Here is a 22,219-nt window from a genome sequence, read left to right as displayed (position 1 = left end):
GGCATATGAGGTGTCGTTTGAAAGCTTAGAATCTGAATTTTTCAGAGAATACCATCACTTTTGCATTTATGTTACACAAAATAAGGCCTGAAAATATTTGAGATTATATATTATTTAATATATTCATATTAATATGAAAACAAAAGTCTTTCGCATGGCACTCAAATGGAAAAGTCATGTTTCAATGAAAGCTCTCATTCTCAGGAATGTGATTGTAAAGTTTCTGTATGTCATCAAATACATGCGTCTCTTATGCACCGATCATTGCTGCAGGCTTTATATCTGCTTTTATCTTAGGCAGATGTCTGAAAAAATTAGCCATTTGTATTTGTCTGAGGTAACGGTTGCTCGGTTGAATGATCCAATGTTATAGCTTAGATGTCCAGAACAAAATATGCCATCCAGTAGGAAAAGCATGCTAAACAAATCATCATCAATATGTTTTTGACTATTGATGATAGGTCTGTCACGATTATTAAAATTTGGCTGACGATTAATTGTCAAACAACTGATTGCGATTATGACAATTAATTGTCATCTAATTTGTCATATTTCTTAATGTGTGCATCATATACCCTGTCATTTGTACATATTTAACTTGAAATATATTAATAAAATAGGGTTATGGGATTTCCTTTTTAAGGCTTTAAAAACGTATGCACGACATGAAAAAATTTTAAATATGAAAATATTTCTAAATACTTAAAATACGTCTCTCTTTTTTATCAACTTTAGTTTTAGGTCCATTTTACATTTACACAGTTTTTTAACTCATATTTTACATTTATATATATTTTATTACATTCAGATAATTTTTTATATCATGCAAGAGTAAAATATGTGTCCTAATTTATTCACTTTCACACGTTATTTTAATGCTCTGATTAAACCTACAAAACCCTTATCATGATGCAAAATCTTTGAGATTTTGTTTAATCATTTCATCAATGTAGAGTAAGCGTGCGTCTCCTCTGTAACTTCAGGACAGGAGCTGTTTGACATCAGACGTGGTGCAGCTCAGTGACGCCTGGATTCGGAGTTCAACTAAATGACACAAACACACCGTTCATGGCATTTATACTGTATACTTGCTTAAAATGGCCTTATTTGGGCATTAAAATGTAATTGGAATTAGAATGTCCAAAAATCACAGTTGTGTCGGTTAGATCAGACGCTTATTTAATAATTGTGACAGGCCTAATTCAAGATAAAATGTTATATATCATTGCAAAGATGAGGATTTCAGCTTCTAGTCCACTCAGAGTTCGAGAAACTCAATGAAACAATGAGGGTGGTGCATAAACTGAAAATTAGTCTGTCTATGGACCAGCACATCTGTGAGGGCTAAAATGCATTATAGCGCCACCTACATATCAGATCTGTATATTGTGATGGAATGTGAAAGAGAAGAAAAAAAAAATCTAATGTTTGCTGCCATCTAGTGGAATGAAATAAGACTTTTCAAAGTGAACGTGAACAGAACCAGAAATACATGCTTACAAAGAAAACACATTGTACAATTCCCTGATACAGTCTCTATAGGTTTCCTATGACCATGGGAATCCCATTTCCAATACTTAATTGTTCATTTTCACCATCAAAACAACAGTTTCAAAGCAGTTTTTCTTATTTTTTTTCAGACAGAAATTCTCAGTTAAATTGATTGTGCTTTTAATTCATGATTACAGTAAAAATATCAAATACATTTGTTACAAACATTGTACCCTATACATTACAATGTATTTTTAAATATATAAAGTCATTGTTATATGCTCAGTTAAGAGTTGAAATCTACATATAGTAAATTACATTATAAATATGACATAGCTATCAGATTGTACAATTATTTGCAATATGAATGTGAAAGCACTTGGTGCTCTAATGGAGGCAGAAACTTATCTGATTGCTACATTTCTAATACAAGAACATTCTTCTGTCTGTATCTGCCACAATAAAAATGTAGGCAGGGTTCTTCTTGCAACAACTGGACGTACAGCAGCTATCCATCATAAAAGGTTGTATGCTTTAAAAGAATAGTTCCCACAAAAATAAAACTTTGTAATCATTTACTCACCCACATGTCATTCCAAACCAGCATCACTTGCTTTCTTTCATGGAACATGGGGAGAAATGTTGATGGTTCTCATACAATAAAAGTGAATAAGGCCGTCTACCCAACATTCTGCCTAACATCTCCCTTTGTGTTCGACAGAAGAAAGTTAGTCGTACGGGTTTGGAACAAAATCAAGGTGAGTACACCATGAGAGAATTTTCATTTCATTCAGAGTGAACTAATGCTTAAATATCTAAAAACATGTTTTATGAAATTTCAAATACACGGTCTCAAAGGAGAGATTGTAGGACATCGTTATAAAAGTCTCCTTTCGCTGGAAATGACTTCAAATGGTTTGGTGTGGACTTTGGAAGCAGCACAATTTAACTTTATGGTCCATGTTGGCCCATTTCCTGCCATTTCCCCAACCAAGCATTCACCCTTCAGTTTGCTGCAATGCCCCAAAATATGTTCCTCTACATCCCCGAGGGTTTAAAAGTCCTTAAAGGCACAGAGGTGGATCCCCTGTTGCCTGTAGTAGCTAAGCACCAAAGGGTCCCTCAATGTGTTCAGCTCATGCAGCCGGTCTGTAGACTGCGAGAAATCATCGGGTCCGTCTCCACATCCACCCTGGTGAGGGTGACTTGGATATCCTGGATGAACCATAAGCTCTGCTGTGAGAGGTTGATAGGAGTCAGTTGTGTTGTCATTGGTCTGTGTCAGTATCAGTGAAGTCACACTGTCATCCAGTGATGACCCTCGTGCCTCCAGCGTGAAGCCCAAAGCTCGTTTCAGGTTGGGTATAGACATGTTCTTACCCATAGTGCTTAGGCCCAGGTATATGTCAGGCCATCTGAGGAGACACATGGAAATATTATACACATAGGAAAAAATACACCGTAAACATCTTATGCCTGAAGGGATAGTTCAGCCAAAAAAATTAAAGAATAATTCTGTCGTAATTTACTCACCCTCATGTTATAAGATCTACTATTTCCAGCGAGATTCTGAAGTGCGAATTGATTGGACACTTTACAATCCCGTAATCCCTAAGGAGACGTCACGTTCAGAACGCTCGATTTTAAAGAGTGATGGTCCACCACGAGTCAGACTGCTCTTTTTAACCATAAATGATATTTACATTTATGTATTTGGCAGACGCTTTTATCCAAAGTGACTTATAGTGCCCTTATTACAGGGACAATTTCCCCGGAGCAACCTGGAGTTAAGTTCCTTGCTCAAGGACACAATGGTGGTGGCTGTGGGGATCGAACAAGCGACCTTCTGATTACCAGTTCAGTGCTTTAGCACACTACGCCATCACCACTCCAGATGATATGCAGTATATACCAAGAAGGTTGTTCACTGTGCTTAAATGGTGCTTGTTTGACAAGTAGATTATTTTCACACTTGTTATTACGTCTCTGGAATACTTGATTCTGATTGGTCAATATCACCATCCAGTGGTCAGATATTGCTCTGTAACAACCGCACATCTGGGGATTTAGATGTATCAGACCACTCTGCGAGCTGTCTCTCCTGCTTCTCGGATCACTGTGCGATCTCTACAAGTAAGCTTATAAAATGTACAGTCAGGCGGTTATCACAAAATAAACCCCTTCAGGGTGATACAAGACCCAGACGCAACAACAGTGTTTATTGTGCGATAACAACCGGCTGACTGTACATTATTCCCTACATATATTTGGGTCACGAGTCAATACCCATGTCCCCAGAAGAAGTATGTCCAGAATCTATTCATACTACTCGCATACCTAAAGAACCTACTGATTTACCGGCCGAATACAGTACATACTTTGATAGTACGTTATTTCCAGTGAATAACAGGGCCAGCAATATATAAGTCCAGTATATAAAAACAGAATTTTCATTAAAGGGTGAACTATCCCTTTAAATACTTGAAATGTGTTGGTTAGACAAATGCAAATGCAAAAATAATAAATTTGACAATTATACTACAATTTGAAATTTGTGTGTACAAAGCTGTGGCTACTTTGAAGCTAAAATATATCAGTTTTGATTTGTTTAACCTTTTTAGTCATTACATAACTCACTTCTATCAGAGTCATTTCATAGTTTTCATGTCTTCATTATCATTTCATTATTATACATTTTTAAAAACAATTAAGAATAAGTATCCATGCCCAAACATTTTACTGGTACTGTACGCATTATACCACGTGTATATGAAGGCTAAATTATGATTAAATTATCTTTTATCACACATTTATTATAGTATGAAAATTTTAGTCCCAAATCTGTAATGCAAAGATCCTGAATGCACAGAAGCAATTTAATATTTGCAAGTGTACCAAAGTAGAACTTTCCAAAACCAAAATCAGGAGCAGATCATTTTATATATATGTTGCCTCACAAACCTTATGCCATGCCGATGAAAAACTTCGACAGACTCAAGGGCATCTTTTTCAACCTGAGAGTAGAAGTCTTGAAGATGGGACGGGAGGAAGGTGCAAAATTTAAGGCCAGGTTCCACAGGGACCCGTGTGTAGGTGATCCCAAAATCAGAGAGAACTCTGGCAAATACCTCTCGCACCTCTGAAAACAATGGTACACATCAAAACGTGAATAAGGTGAAGAAAAATGCTCGGTCAACAGTTTGTACTTTCTGGCATTTTGAGACAAATGAATCCCTAAAAAGATTCTCCTATATCACATACTGAATACCAAGCTTTAACTCAATACACGGCAATGCAGCTTTCATTATGGTGAGTTCACGTCATGTAGGAATTACCATAATTATGAGATTCCGACTTGAAAAAGCGTTTACATCTTCATAAAACCCGTAATTACATGCACAGAATTCTATGAAAGCTTTGACTTGACATTTGTGATGCAATCTTCAATGAACCAATATGTCTGATATGCCATTTTATTATGCTATTGTACCTTGGGAGTCTTTTCATAGTTCTTAAACATTTTGCAAGAACATATTGAGGTGAATAAATTAATGTAGCAATAAATATTTTGCTGGTATCAAAAGCAAAGCCATTTTGGCATTGTGAGTGTTGCCATAGAATCAAATAACTTTCGAGGTTTGGGGATGTTGCCATCTAGTAATTCCGACACAATGAACTTTATTGATGGGTGAATTTGAGCAGATCAAAAAGTTCTATCATGGAAATAAATATTTATTTTCAATTTCTATGCTTGGAAAGAGTCTTGATTAGTTGTTGGGATTCGTAAACATTTTTCTTAATGACAAAAAACGGTAAGTCCTAAGGTACTGTATACAGTGTATCACCTTTTATCTACTGCAATTACTTTGTATCTTAAAGAATTAAGCGTTCAATACAAGCTAAGCTCAGTCGACAGCGTTTGTGGCATAATGCTAATTTCCACAAAAATTATATATAGATTTCATAATATTATCTCTAAAGGGGAGTTGTTATGGGTTATTAAGTACAGGGTTAATCTACAGCATTTGTGGCATAATGCTAATTACCACAAAAATTTATTTTGACATGCCCCTCCTTTTCTTTAAAAAAGCAAAAATCTGAGTTACAGTGAGGCACTTACAATGGAAGTGAATGTGGCCAATTTTTGGAGGGTTTAAAAAAGGCAGAAATATGGAGATTTTAGTTGTATAAAAGCGCTTACATTCATTCTTCTGTTAAAACGTGTGCATTTTTTAAGCTGTTTAAAATCGTAATTTTTACAGTCATTTTAGGATTTATTGACATTGCATCATCATGGCAACAATGTTGTAAAATTGGCTATAACTTTACACAGAAAAGTTAAGTGATTTTATCACACTAAAATCATGTTTACATGCATATTGTTTATGTCTTGTGGCTATACTTTTGAAAGAGTGAGTATTTTAATACATATTATTAGGTGGGTGACAGGTGTTATTCAAATGCACTTTGGCCTCACTGTTACCTGGCAGCACGTGTACATGCTGGTGACCATCCATATGAGAGGGCATGTGGCCAACCAGTTCATAGAAATGGTTTATCTGGGCCCTGAGCTCCACCTCCACCTTCAAACAGAGAAAACAAAATTGTGAATCTTTAGGCAGACAACAAATTCACTGCTTTGCTTGGCCCTAAAGTAGGGATGCATCGATCCCACTTTTTTCTCTTCCCATCAGATTCCAATATCTTATCTCCAATATCTCGGCCAATACCGATCCGACACTAGTGGTGTTGTTTTTTGCATAATCAGTTTAGAATATCTTTACCTCATTGTGAGGAACTAATTGGGGTACTCCGTAATATGTAAAGAAACAAACCTCTAACTACACATTATTTCAATATAAATGTACAGCTTATTAAAAGTTAACTAGTCTACTGGATAATGTAGCAGCAAAATTAACAGTAAATCCAGTATAAGTCTTCAGTAGGAAAGAAGGCTTTTATATTTTTTACATCCGAGATGTTGTTTGTGATTTGCACTCAAATATTGCGCCCCACAGGAAGGCTAAAAATAGCCACGAGTGTGTGTGTCACCAGAGCAGTGCCATTCACTAACGCGCTGGCGCTGCGCTTGCATACTATACATTTACTTATTTAACACAGCCTTTTGTGATTCACAGATCTATCGCATGTCTTCAAGTAGCTTTGAATAAAATGTTTGAGTCATATGAACTACTTGACTTGTGTTTTATGTCATTTCTGGAGCTTGACATTAACGAACATGACTAACATCGGATTTGGATCGGGCTCATCAGACAGATCCAGGTATCGGATCAGTGCCATCCGTACCCAAAGTCATCAATTTATCTTATTTTACAAAACCTTTGGAAGGGTTTTAGAAGACACTAAAATGCCTAGCAATTCTTTGAGCAAAAGAAAAAACATCTAAATGTTAATGAATGTTTTCCCTTCCTTCTAAGTTACAATTAAGGATTTTACAAAGTGGAAATTAGTTGACAAAATTTGACTCGCCTTGAATCAGCCAGTACCTGCTACAAACTCAGTGAACAAAATTTAATTTATAGAGTACACAATGTCTTAGAATATCTTCTTTAAGTGGGATAATAAAGTAATTCATTGTTCTGCCACTTCAAGCAACCTTTGATAAGATACCACAACTTTTCCATTGAGTTATAACATGCAGGAACAAAATAATTCAAATACAGTATTTTATTAGTCTGTCTTTGATGAGTCTGTATACAGAAGGGAGGTTGAATGGCTGGCTCACTGGTGTAGTCAAAACAACATGGAGCTGTACACGCTCAAAATGGTGGAGATGATTGTGGACTTTAGGAGGAACACCACAAAAACTGACCCTCCCCATTCTAAACAGCACTGTGGCAGCACTGGAGTCATTCTCTGACATGAGCTGCGAATACTGCTCACCTTGTCCTTGTCTTGGCAGTGTAGATCAGTCTACGTTCTTACCTCTGACATCTTGAGCTGACCGCTCTGCAAAACCTCCCGGAAGCCCATCTTGCCATGGAAAAAACCATCCTTGTTGAGGAGCGTTGAGCTCTTCAGTTCCTGAGACATTGGAAGACCCTCTGAGAGATTGGCATGTATTCCAATAGGGAGGTGATACCTGTGTGTGAGAAGATATGATGACCTTTGAACTTATCTCTGCTATTCTCTTAAGAAACTGCAACCTCCTTTTGGCCTTCTGGTCATTTTTGACCTGTATTGAAAACCATTCGAAATGTATAAATACTTGATTAATGTATAATGCCACTAGAGTCCCCCTTAACAAAATTCTGTTTTATTGTAGTCCCAAAGTGTATCATGATAGGAGAACATTTTAAATATATTGAATATTAATGGAGTAACATCATTTTTCAAATAAAATAAAGAATATGGAAAACTTGACAAACATTGGCAAAGGATGTCTCAGTTTACATTTATCCATCATGTTTGGCATTATATAATATCTCAACTATATTAAAAACAATTTCTGATTTATTCTGCTTGCAGAAAATTAACAGTAAACATTTTAGAATTGCAATTTTAGTGCATGCTATTTCACAAATGAATCTCTATTGCCTTTTCCAGCAGTCAAAATGAGCCCACTTTGGGGGGTCTGGGTAGCTCAGAGAGTATTGACACTGACTACCAACCCTGAAGTCGTGAGTTCGACTCCAGGGTGTGCTGAGTGACTCCAGCCAGGTCTCCTTAGCAACCAAATTGGCCCAATTGCTATGGAGTGTAGAGTCACGTGGAGGTAACCTCCTCATGGTCACGATTAGTGGTGCTTGCTCAGAAGCGGAGGCAACCGAGACTTGTTCTCCGCTACCCCGATTGAGGCAAGTAACCACACCACCACGATGGCCTACTATGTAGTGGGAATTGGGCATTCCAAATTGGGGAGAAAAGGGGATAAAAATAAAACAAATACTAATATATGTATTTATTAGGGCTGTCGATTTAATGCGTTAATTCAGTGTGACTAATTAACGCAATTAATGCCCCCGGAGATTAATAAGGAAGATTCCTGAGAAATGCAAGCTTGTAGTACCACCTGTTTACTCCAGAGGGCAGTAAGTGAAACTTCAGCTGCAGTTTATACAGTGAACAAAAAACCCTACAAACATGCGTTACGTTCTTGCGTTCAAAACACTTGATGGAGCGCAAATTCGAACTAAGGGATCTCAAGATATGTTCTAAGTATTAAACACAAGCATATCTGATGCAGGTGTACATTGACGGGCCCTTAAACAAGCCCTCATAATAAATCTCAAACTGACAAATTCACTTGTGTAATGGATTGCTGTAACTGTATGCCAATGATTGACTTATGTTCAATAATATGGTAGTAAACAATACATTGTATTCTAAAGCTGCTTTTTGTATTGTCTCATCAATGATTAACTCTTCTGCCACAGGAATGTAATGCATTTTAATTATCTGAATATTTTGTATTATTATATAACTTTTAAATATTTAAAAGACAACTATGTATAATTATTTCATCATTATATATTGAATCAGTGATATATGAGGGGCTTTCTCAACAAATATTAGTTTATGCGATTAATTAATCAGGACACCATGTAATTCGATTAAAAATGTTAATCAATTGACAGCCCTAATATATACCCTTTTTGCACATCCATTGCATTCCTTTAGTCCCACTGTATTAATTTATTTATGAATGTATTATTACTATGTAAAGTATGTGAGACAAGACTTGTTTTATTAGTGATACAGTTGTGTTGTATGTGTTATTCGTTGATAATGAAGCGTTTAAAATAATAATAAAATAATACATTACGGTTTTAATCTACATTCTCTTGATCAGTACTTGTGAAATTACATTTATTGTTCACACACACACACACACACACACAAAACTATTAGATTATATGAAACAGTTTTAGATAAATCGCAATACCTTTTGGCCAAGTCTGCCGCATGTTTTGCTGAGACTGCATTCACCAACAGAGAGACATTAGAGATCCCACCAGCTTTGAAACAATCCACAATGCCTAGATTCCTTCTCTCGCAGTACCCAAAATCATCTCCCGTCACCACCAACTTCACCTTGGGTTGAGGCATCTTCTCCTCCGTTTGCTGTTACAAACAAACAACAGAAAAAGCTATTCAACAAGGACTAGGACAGAAAAGTGTGTCTTGGCAAGGAGTGTCATTTGATGAAAGATTACATCATTAACTCAAATTAACAGGAACTGTTTCCTTGAATCAACGTGTCACACAAGATTAGTCGGACATACACGTCATTGTAACGTAGAGCTTCATGATCGGTGGCGCGCAGACTCTATTTTAAAAGACAAAGCGATAGTCTGTTTTGCACGCGAGTCAAAACGCGGCTCAAAGGCCAAAGACGCCCATCTAGCGCATGTTTACTTAAGAAAACATATGAAAAACGAGTTGGGTATGAATGGCCCCTAAATTGACCTTCTTATTCACTACACCTGCGTTACACAACCCGCTGCTATTGCCGTCATTCAGAATTTATCAGGTTCAGGTTTACAATTTTATACAGCATCCCGGTAATATTTGTATGTCGGTTAAACCTTTGATCTATTAATAGATGTGATACTAAGACATTAATGACTGTCTTATCATATCAGAAAGCTGTTAAACTCAATGTGCCTGCCTGGCAGAAATGATGTAGGAATCGCTTACCCATTTTAATGCAAGGTTTTTGCCATTTGTCCCTTTTGACAAACGCGTCCAACAATGTGAGGAGCGGCTGAGACCAGATTGATCGACCGACAGAACGGATGAAAATGCAGAATCCTTTTCCGGAGTTGCAGCGCCCTCTGCAGAGTGTCAATACAGAGATATTTTAATCGGCTATCCACCTTTTTGCATTTATCCACCGTCTCCATGGGCGGCGCCATTACAGCGATAGACTTCCTCTCGGATGCTCCACACTTCCGCTTTGTTGTTATAATCAGCTAGACTGACGTTACTGGTGATTACGAGCAGTGGATGCTCTGCTATCGGTGTTATAACAACTACAGATGGCTTATAAACTACTGTAAAATGAATGACACAACAATAAGCCCCCACAAAAGCTGCCAATGCTGAAACATTTTGAGTCGAACCAGATGTAATAAGCATAGGTTGGATTAAACTAATTCTCTGTTACTTGCCTATTTATTTATTTTTTTAAACATTGGCATATAATTTAAACATTGGCATTTTAATTTCATCTTTACGAGGTCACACACATTTAAAACTATGCTTCTCTCTCCACTGCTCTGCCCCAAAACTGCCAAATAGCTGCCCCGTTTCCCAATAAACGAATTCCAGATACCCAGCCTTCTACATGACACCAGCTAGAAAGCCGGCCCCTCCCCATCTCCGTGCACCACTCCCGAAACGAGGGCGCTCCAGACGACTTCCATCCCCTTAAAACAATCTGTCTGCCAATCATAACACTGGTCAGGACCCATTTTGTTTTATGTGTTTATCCCCTATATTGATGACCATCCATCTTTCTCCCATAATCTCTTGAGAGAAGTTAAAGCTCCGTCACCCAGACTCTGAATTAACAGGGAGTAATCTGGACTGATACATCATGACCTTTTCCAAAAGCAGTAATCACCCCTCCCAAAGTATCTGCCGCTTTAGGGGGGTATATGCCCACTCCCAAAAATAGTACAGGGCAAGTAACACAGCTGTAAATCCCTAAAGAACTGAGATCTGTGAATCCCAAAATGTTGAACCAAATTTTCAAAGGATCTCAACACTCCACTCTCATATAGGTCACCTCACAATCCACTCTGACCAGCAGAAAGGAGACTTATTAATACCTAATTTTGGGTTCATATGCTCGAGGCAACATTTCAATAAATATCCGAATTAAACACTCTGAACACTTTTGTCCATACCGAGTGCAAACTTAACTTCTCCGATTAGTTTGATAGAAAGGCTTTGCAATGGCGAAATAGGGCAAGAATTTCCTGTTCAATACAAAACCAGGGAGGGGCTCTCTCAGGTGGAAGCAACCAATGAGCCAAATGTGGGAAAAGACCGAATGCATAATAATAAAAAAAAAATCTTAGGTAGGCCTATCCCACCTTTGTCAATGAGTCTATGCAACGTATTGAAATTTAACCTGGGACGTTTACCGTTCCAAATGAAGGACTTCACTATGCTATCAAATTGCTTGAAATAAGAGATGGGGACATCTATAGGGATAGACTGTATCTAGTTGAATTTTGGAATACAATTCATTTTAATAAGATTAAGCTTCCCAATCTTTGATAAATGTAATGAAGCCCACCTCGCTCGAAAAATTGCTAGGAATAAAATACCCAAATACTTAATGCCCTGTTTGGGCCACTGGAAGGCACCCTGCTGAAAAGCCGTTACCGGGCAGTATGCTGTCAGAGACAAAGCTTCAGATTTAGACCAATTAACTCTGTATCCCGAATTATGGCCAAGGCCAAGATATTCAGTGAGTAACTATTTACATTTCAGTTCGTTCATCACACAAAGGTGTGTGGCTTCACTAGACAATAAGGGAGTTTTATAAAAAATGTGTATACTGTATTTGATTAAAAGATTATTTGTTTTGGAAAAACTAAGGCCTCATAAATGGAATATAAAATTTATGTAATAATATAAACTTCTTGCCAGAGATGGAAATAAGTATTACTTAATCAAACACTGCATAAAATTCACACATTTTCACATGGAAAAACTCAAGAGAGATCTATTTCACAGACAAAATATATATAATATTTTAATACTTAACATTCACCATACTAACAGTCAAATACATCATTCAAAGCAATAAATCTTGGGTTAGGAAGCAAATGGGAGGATGGAAATTAGGTTTGGGGGAAATACGGAGACAACAGATATCGAATATGAATATTTTAGTTGTTTAGTCAGACATCAAATATTAAACCGTAATTTCAAACAATATGTTGTCATTTAGGCAAAGGCTATACTCACAAGAGGCATGAATTTCGTTATTCTCATGAATGTTATCATTGTACACAGACTTTAGGCTGCAGGTGTGACTTTGCTTATGTGCCTATGAAGGATTTGAATGTTTTCCCACTTAACCTCATTAAGAAATTTGGAAAAAGTCACAGAGAGAGAGAGAGAGAGAGAGAGAGAGAGAGAGCTCCAGCATCAGGTTTATGATAATTTCATGAAACATTACTAATCCACACTGTAAAAATAAATAAATAAATTAAATATCTTTTTGTTTTATCTTAAAAAGTAATTTAACTTAAGTACGTTTTCTTGCTGCCTTAAAATTTTAAGTTGTGTTAACTTAAGGGGTGCCCAAAATCTATTCACTACTCACGTGTATACTTAACATCCTTTATCGGGGGATACGGATATTGATCCGTTACCCAAATATATAACATAAGAACAACTGTGGAAATAATCCGCTCTGGTTTTGTTAAACAAGCACAATTTAAGCAAAAAGTAAAAAATTTGTGGCATGACTTCTCAACTCTTATGGGATCGTAAAGTGTCGATCTGCACTTCAGGATCTCAATTCTGAAGGCAATTTGTCATCTGGGTATTTTTCACCTACTGCTTCTTGAATACTGAGGATCCATGTTCATTTAGCCTACAGTTTATAAAATAATCCAGATAAAACCCACAATCAGGTGTTTCCCAGAAGTAACCCATAGAAGAAGAAAAAAAATAAATAAATCACAGAATGTTCAGGGTTCAGTTAAGCCCATTCGACAGCATTTGTGGCATAATGTTGAGTAGGTCTACCACAAAAAAGTATTCTGACTCATCCCTTCTTTTCTTAAAAAAAAAAAGAAGCAAAAATCTTGGTACTAGTGAGGCACCTACTAAGAAAGTGAATGGGGGCCAATTTTTTAACATACTAACTTTTTCAAAAGTATACCATAAGACATAAACAATATGTGTGTATGCATGAGTTTAGTCAAAGGCTTTCTATCATGTCAGTCCACTTTTGGCAATCTTTGGAATGCTCTCGAGAGACTATTTCTAGTCATGCCGGTGCAGCTCCATCTACATGAGAAAGACCAAAATCTCAAAAATGGTTGGCCAAGATTACAAAATAAATTGTGATTCTTTACCTCTTATTACGCAAAAATAAATAAAAAAATGCACATTTCCCTGATTGTGTAGCAAAGGCGCAAGCGCGTTCAACAGTTGATTGACAGGTAATGTCTGTATATAAAAGGTGATTGGCTCTTTTAACTGTAAGGCGGGACTTCCTGTCTACATCCGTTGACCGCTCAGAGCTCTTTCAGTTAAATTGAAGTGATCGTTCTCTGCTAAATATTCTCTGTTTTAGTGTGATAAAATCGCTTAGTAACCTTTTCTGTGTAAAGTTAGAACAAATTGTGTTACCATGACGATATAACGAAAACAAATTACAATTTAAACTAAACAATTAAAAACTACATCTCAAATAATAGGCCTACACATAACATAAAAATTAATGAAGGTGCTTTTATAAAAATTAAAGGCTTCACATTTCTGTGTTTAAATATATATATATATATATATATATATATATATATATATATATATATATATATATATATATATATATATATATATATATATATATATATATATACATATATATATACATATACATATATTTATTTATTTTACGGCTCCCATGTGATGTCACAACACCCTCGACCAATCGCTGATTTCCGTGTGTGCACGCGGATCACTTCCTTGTTTTCGGACTTGTCATAATGCGATTGGTTAGAGAGCGTGTCAGCGTTTGAATGGGACTCTCCGCATCCGTTTCTCTGTGATGTAGATAGATACTAGCTGTAATAATGGGTCAATTAAGAATGATCTCTGTCTTTCTGGATTTCTTTTTATTATTTTTGATGTTTGCCCAGTGCGGTGGTCGGGATTTGGACTCCAGCTATGTTACATGTGGATCTCTGGTGAAACTGCTGAACACACGGCACAACGTCAGACTACACTCGCATGATGTCAAATACGGCTCAGGTATAACACTATATACATTTAATCAGACTTTACCAATTTGGCCAACGTTGCCCCCAGATGATGCTTGTGTTGCAACAGTTAATTTAGTCTTCTCTACTGATGTTAAACTCATAATATCGATTCGGTTAATATCGGTTTAGTGTTATCCCAGCTGGTGCATGTCCCCATTAACCAGGAAGCCAATGAATAAGAAGAATATTAACAATTATTAATCTGTCTATATTCCTGCTTATCATTTTGCCTGCTATCCCCCTTCTTTCAGCCTGCACTGGTTTTAATGTTTTAGATATTTGGTTCTTATGGTCCTCATTAAAATGGATAGCTGTAGCTATGATAACAGGTGCACTAACAAAAAAGTACCACTTTTTTTGTATTTCTTTTTTGACACTAAGGTAATACAAGGATATTCTTTGAAGTGCTGTATAAATACCATGAAGCATGGACATCTTAAGTATTACTGTACCATGGTACATGGGGTCTGATACACTCAATGCACCATTGTATTGACACTTTTTTTCCCCCAGCGGAAATGATGAATCTACCTGATGAATCTGTGCTAATAAATTCCATGTAAAATCAATCTAATTTCTGAAATTGTAATAAAAAAAAATAAAAAAAAACTATTCTGAAAAATTGTAAATATAAATTAAGGAAAAGCCAAAATGCCATGGATCAGTATTTACTGAGTAATCCATTATTTTGTTGACAGGGTCAAAAATGAATTATCAATTTGGTTTTCGACCATTGGAAATGGGTCGAATATAATAATGTAAGCATGGAGCCACATATTTCTTAAATAAGAAGATATCAAAAGGAAGTCTTAAATCATAGTAGGATATATTTAATGCTTCTGGAGTTATACATTTTTTCTCTAGTCTAGAGGTCGATCAATAGTGGATTTTGCTGATACCGATAACTAAGGTGTTGAGAAGGTGATTAATCTGGGTTTTTTCTAAATCAGTTTATAGAATGATAAAAAATATTAGTCTTCCCCAACTATGATGGCAACAGACATTGAGTCTAAAATATAAAGTTATATACACACACATTAACGTTCAAAAGTTTTGAAATGACTGAAATGTTTCTCATGATCTTAAAAATCTTTTGATCTGAAGGCGTATGTTTAAATGTTATTAGTTTTGTAGACAAAAATATAATTGTGCCACCATATTAATTTATTTCATTAAACTAAAATTGAATTTAAAAAAAAAACGTTTTTGAAATGGATGACTTGGACCAAATAATAAAGAAAAGCAGCCAATAAGTGCCCAACATATATGTGAACTCCTTTACAGTTTAAAAAGCATCCCAGGGTGATTCCTCAAGAAGTTGGTTGAGAAAATGTCAAAAGTACATTTCTGCAAGTTTTAGTCAAAGGGTGACTATTTGAAGATTTGATTTGTTTTGATTTATTTTTGATTTTGTTTATTCACAACAATTCCCATAGCTCCATTTATGTTATATCATAGTTTTGATGACTTTACTATTATTCTAAAATGTGAATAATAAATTATAATAAAGAATGAGTAATGGTGCGTTCACATACAACGCGAATCGAGCATTTCGCGGGGTGCGATTACATGCAAAGACGAGAATAGATGCGAATTCGCGGCGGTCGGCTTGAATGAAGCGAATGGCGCGAAGCGAAATCGCTTCATTCTTGTGTTCGCGCGGGTTGAACATTTTCAACTCGAGCGAAATATCCGCATGACGCGTTGTCGCAAAAGCCAGCATTGAGATTGTGCGGATGTCACTGACGTAGTAGCAGAAGAAATCTGGATAATTGAATAATATCACCCAAACACGACGGCGTTTGGTTTTCGGACATATCTGGGACTTCCACAACAGATACAGAGCAGCAGTCGTTGTGATATCGGCCATGGTTGATGGCGGAAAAGAGAAGTTGTCGTAGAAGCCCCTCCTCCGGTCTCGGCAAAGCGCGGCGAAAATTTTATATGCGTTGTATGTGAACGCACCATAAGTGTTTCAGAACTTTTGACTGGTAGTAAATTATATTAGAGGTCGACCAATAGTGGATTTTGCCAGTACTGATAGCAAAGGCAGTGGGAAAGCTAGATAACTGATTAATTAATTGGCCAATAGTTTATTAATATAACAATAAAACATATTTTTGTCTTTGAAGGGCACAGACATTAAAGTTATGAGTCTAAAATGAATAAAAATCCCAAAAGCAATTTATTGTGCAACCATAAATCCCTTTAATATCCTGAAAAAAACAAGATTTGGCGCATAACACTAGACTTTTAACTATTAAAAAAAAGAAGCTTGAAATACACTAGGGACTCTTAATTTAAAATAATGGAGACTTCGCTGTTACAATTCTAAATAAAAAAAATCGACATATATCAGCGTAGATTTTTGAGGATAACAATAGTTCCAAAAAACAATTATCGGCAATGATTAATCGGTAAAAATATAAAAGGCAGATATATCGGTCTGCCTACTACATATTTCCCCAGATGAGGCTTATTGATGAGGAATAAAAACAAATCAGAATCTATTGGTATACATTTAGCCTATAAATGATAGTACCCGAAAAGCAAATATCTGCTATATTGGTTTACTTCTAGATTTTTTCTCTCTCCACTTTTTTGGGCTTGCACAATTGGCATATAATGTAACAAGGAGTGCTAAAGTAAACTTGTTTTAGAAATGGACCTACCTATCTCTTTGTAAAAATACAATCATGACACCTTTTTACCTGTAATTATGCTCCGAAATCAAAGATGAAATAATGAGTTACTCCATAAATATTAAGGATTGATGTTTAAAATTTTGGGGATATACCACAGGGACCTCTATTCACGTTGACTTTGGCTTATATGTGTCATATAAACAAACTTTGTAACCCAAACTTGCAGGTAGTGGCCAGCAATCAGTAACGGGTGTAGATTCAGCCGATGATGCCAACAGCTACTGGCGTATCCGTGGGAAACCGAAAGGCTTTTGTCAGCGTGGGGTTCCCATTCGATGTGGGGAGACCATTCGAATCACACACATGAAGACAGGCCGCAACCTACACTCGCATCACTTTAGCTCCCCGCTGTCTAACCACCAGGTAGGTTTTCCACAGACATTGTCCCTATGATTTTTTTTCTCTCTCTCTTCCTAAGAGAAACTCATGAATAAATACAGTTTTCCACAATAACATCATCTTGTCTGTGTTAGAATTATCTTTGTAGTTGAAAAAGAGACAAGTCACAATGTGGCTCTGTTTACTCCTGGTATTAACATCAGTCTTATTTTTATTTTTTATTTTTTTTGTCAATCACAAGTGGTTACCAGAGACGCATTACCAGTTAAACCTGGTATTAGCATCTCAAATGTGTATCTTGTGGCCCCTGGTGATCAGATTTTGTCAATGGCAGTGTCTCTGATTTCATGACTATTCAAAATATATTAACACAATATCTTTATAGCAGCACTCAGGGTATTATAAATAGACCTGTTTTGTATTTTTCAGGAAGTGAGTGCATTTGGTGAAAATGGAGAAGGAGATGATTTAGATGTATGGACAGTTCAGTGCAGTGGAACATACTGGGAACGTGATGATGCGGTACGATTTAAACACACCGGCACTGAGGTTTTCCTCAGTGTTACTGGAGAGCAGTATGGCCAACCAATCAGAGGCCAGCATGAGGTCCATGGAATGCCCTCACCCAACCAGCATAACTACTGGAAGGTAATGGAAGGGGTTTTTATTCAGCCCAGTAGTGATCCGGTCCACCATGATGAGCTCTGATGACGTCGCTACATTTTGGTAGTGAAGGCCAATGGAGACAAAACACACTGTACTCTGAACAACTATGAACTTGACTCGCACACGCTGCGAAACCTTCTTTAGAATAAAACTTACGGTTTCCTCAGAATTTACATTTTTTTTGTGTAACTCTTTTAGTGTTGCAATTTTGTCACTTTTACAGATCTGTTTTTGACACAAAGATCACTTTAAAAATGCCTATCTCAGACAATTTGAGTGTTTTACTGGTTGGTTGTTTTCTTTAGATTGCATTTTCCTTTGTGTGTGTGTGTGTATAAGGGAATTAATTAAAATTACATTTCTATTTGAATTCTGGGCCAAAAAACAAAACAAATGTATTGTGTATTTATATTTAGGTCTTCTGAAACATTACTGGCTATTTGAATGAATGACAACTACTATTAAAGAGTAAAAGTGTATTTTTGTTCCTGAATTCTTTCTGAAACCTGGAAAATATAAAATTATTATTTCTGTATCAGTTAATGTTTTTTGCAATTCCCAATTGTTTTTCCCCTTGTGTTATCTATGACTCCATAGTATGGACATAACTTTAAAAGTTAAAAGATTTGGGAACTAGAATTAATATTATGTTTTAATAACTGAAATACAACCCCAGTTCTGAAAAAGATAAATGCTTAAAAAAGCAAAAAGGAGTGATTTGTAAATTATTGTGACCATGTGCTATATTGAAAGCACTACAACAACACATTTAATGTTATACCTAGTGAATGTAATTATCTATCTATCTATCTATCAATCTCTCTCTCTCTCTCTCTCTCTCTCTCTCTCTCTCTCTCTCTCACATATTATTTATATATATATATATTAGGGCTGTCAATCGATTAAACATTTTTATCGAATTAATTACATGGTGTCCCAATTAATTAATCGCGATTAATCACATATACAAATATTTGCTGAGAAAGCCCTCATATAACAATAATTCAATATATAATGATTATGTATAATTATATATTGATATAAATATGTAGAGTTATCTTTAAATACTAAAAATATATATATATATATATATATATATATATATATATATATATATATATATTCAGATAATTAAAATGCATTACATTCTTGTAGTAGAAGAGTTAATTATTATAAAGAAAATACAAAAAGCTGCTTTAGAATACAATGTATTGTTTACTACCATATTATTGATCATAAGTCAATCCATTGTCAATCAGTTGGAGATTTATTATGAGGGCTTGTTTAAGGACCCGTCGATTTACACCTGCGTCAGACATTTTTATTTTTTATTAATGCTTACAAAACTTTAACATCTAGAGCTAAGAGGTATATTAAAACAAACAACAAAAAGGAAAATAAAAAGTTTAATAAAAATATTGAATTGTTTACATATTTCAATACACTTTACAGCTTTCTTGTTACTCAAATTGGAAATTGTTCTTAGGTGTTGCTGAACCTCTGAATTAAAAATTAAAACCAATGGTTTATAACCACATTATACATTTTTACATTTATGAATACTAAACTTTGCCAACAAAAGCAGAACATTAATCAAATAATATTCCTTATGAAGAGACGTGTCATAGCTTAAAAAAAAACAGAATACAACATTTTCAAAACAAAGTTGAAAGCTGGGAATAATATGATCTCTAACAATCTTGCAAAAATCAGACCAAAAAACAAGTAGGGACAACTCCAAAATAAATGAAAAAAATTCCGCCTGCAAACCACAAAATGTACAGAATATATTGACATCACAATTAAATCTCTCTACAAGAAAATAATTAGTGAGGTAGTACTTATAAGTTTGAAGGAAATTAATTTGATTTTATTTGTGATTAAATATTTATGGGTAACATCCAAATTTTGCACCATCTCAATCAAGTGCGTTGCATCATAAAAATGTATTTTTTTAGGTCACTGTGTCAAGTTAAATATAGTTTAATACTAAATCTTTAAACGCATCTTGAGACGCTGCTGAAGTGTTTTCTTCACTGTATAAACTGCGTTGATCATACAGCTGAAATTTCAATTACTGCCCTCTGGAGTAAACAGGTGGTACTACAAGCTTGCATTTCTCAGGACTCTTCCTTACAGTCCGGGGGCATTGCGATTAATTGTGTAAATTTTTTTAACACGTTATATTTGGTCAAATGAATTGCACTGAATTAACGTGTTAAATTGACAGCCCTACCATGTACCATGGGCACTGACACACCCCCATGACAGACTCTGGCTTTTTGACCTGATGCTTATAACAGCTTGGATTTTCCTTTTCACCGAGAACAAGATGGCTGTTTATTCCAAAAACTATTTGAACGTGGACTTGTTGGATCACAAAACACGATTCTATTGTTCTACTTTCCATCTCAGATGAGACCAAGGCCAGGGAAGTCTAATGGACAGTGTAATGTATGGCTTCTTCTTTGCATAGTAAAGCATTAACTTTCGTCTGTGGATGCAGCGGTGAATGGTGTTGACTGACAAAGTTTTACCATATAATTCCCGAGCCCATGTTACGATATACATTACAGACAAATGACAGTTCTAAAGAGGGATCAGAGATCATGCGCATTCAGTAGGGGGTTTTTGGCCTTGCCCTTTAATGCTCTTAAGTTTTGACTGGATTTCTTGAATCTTTTAACTATATTGTGCACAGTAGAGGGTGAAATGCCCAAAATCCTTCACATTTGTTCTCAAAGCACTAGATTACTTGCTGACGTATCTGTAGGCAAATTGGCGAGCCTTGCCCCATCCTTGCTCTTGAAGAACTTTATTTGGAGGCTCCTTATACACTATAAAACGATTTCCTCACCTGTTTAACATCTCATGTTTCACATCACCATGTTATTTTAACTCATCAGATTGTTATTAGCCCAAATTGCCCAGTCTCAACTTTTTTTGGAGTGTGTTGCAATTATCTTATTTTATATATATATAAAAAAATTATAATAAATAATCGCAAGGCAAAACATCAAATCATTTGTTGTTGTTGTTTTAAAATAACGTAGGGTGAATACAACTTCAAGTCACTCCTTTTTGTCCTTATTAATATTTTACATACTGTAAAATATGTATACATTATAAATATGTAGGCTATACAACACTGACGGCCAAAAGTTTGGAATAATGTACAGATTTCGCTGTTTCATAAGGAAATTGGTACTTTATAACGTATAGTCAGGACATTACTGATGTAAAAAGCATCAGCACCACCACTATATGAAAAAAAAGATCAAATCTAGACAGGCCCCATTTCCAGCAGCCATCACTCCAACACCTTATCCTTGAGTAATCATGCTAAATTGCTAATTTGGCACTAGAAATTCACTTGCCATTATATCAAAAACAGTTGAAAGCTATTTGGTTCATTAAATGAAGCTTAACATTATCTTTGTGTATGTTTTTGAGCTGCCACAGTAGGCAATAGACTGGCATGTCTTAAGGTAAATATTAGTTCAAAAAGCGAAACAGCTTTATAACTCGTCAGTCAATCATTTTGAGGAATGAAGGCTATACAATGCTTGAAATTGCCATAATACTGAAGATTTCATACAAAGATTTACACTACAGTCTTCAAAGACAAAGGAAAACTGGCTCTAATAAAGACAGAAAGAGATGCGGAAAGCCAGATGTACAACTAAACAAGAGGAAAAGTACATCAGATTGTCTAGTTTGAGAAATAGATGCCTTGCATGTCATCACCTGACAGCTTCAATGAACTCAACCCACTCAACACCAGCTTCATGTACAACTGTAAAGAGAAGCACTCAGGGCAGGCCTTATGGGAAGAATCGCTAAGATAAAGCCACTTTTGAAACAGAAAAAGAAAAGGTTAGAGTGGGCAAAGAAACACAGACATTGGACAACAGATAATTGGAAAAGAGTGTTATGGATCTTAACCCCATTGAGCTTTTGGGATCAGCTAGACTGTGAGGTGCATGAGAAGTGCCTGACAAGACAGTCACATCTATGGCAAGTGCTACAGAACGTGTG

General features: G+C 35.8%; 2 protein-coding genes across 2 annotated transcripts; one reads left to right on the top strand and one right to left on the bottom strand.

The window, feature by feature from the left end:
• Positions 1-984: 984 nt before the first annotated feature.
• LOC127634894 (carbohydrate deacetylase) lies at positions 985-10,339 on the bottom strand. Its single transcript, XM_052114644.1, has 6 exons — positions 10,153-10,339; positions 9,398-9,576; positions 7,438-7,594; positions 5,975-6,074; positions 4,453-4,630; positions 985-2,906 (listed from the first exon to the last, which is right to left on the bottom strand). Exons 2-6 carry the CDS (start codon positions 9,559-9,561, stop codon positions 2,546-2,548), a joined length of 960 nt encoding a protein of 319 aa, XP_051970604.1. The 5' UTR covers positions 9,562-9,576; positions 10,153-10,339; the 3' UTR covers positions 985-2,545.
• A 3,876-nt stretch (positions 10,340-14,215) lies between these two features.
• LOC127634902 (stromal cell-derived factor 2-like protein 1) lies at positions 14,216-19,022 on the top strand. The gene is made up of 3 exons (XM_052114656.1): positions 14,216-14,460; positions 17,343-17,539; positions 17,945-19,022. Exons 1-3 carry the CDS (start codon positions 14,283-14,285, stop codon positions 18,221-18,223), a joined length of 654 nt encoding a protein of 217 aa, XP_051970616.1. The 5' UTR covers positions 14,216-14,282; the 3' UTR covers positions 18,224-19,022.
• The last annotated feature ends 3,197 nt before the right edge of the window (positions 19,023-22,219 follow it).

The sequence above is a fragment of the Xyrauchen texanus genome, chromosome 4 (genome assembly GCF_025860055.1).
Source record: "Xyrauchen texanus isolate HMW12.3.18 chromosome 4, RBS_HiC_50CHRs, whole genome shotgun sequence".
NCBI lineage: Eukaryota > Metazoa > Chordata > Actinopteri > Cypriniformes > Catostomidae > Xyrauchen > Xyrauchen texanus.
This window is presented reverse-complemented; position numbering and strand designations above follow the sequence as displayed.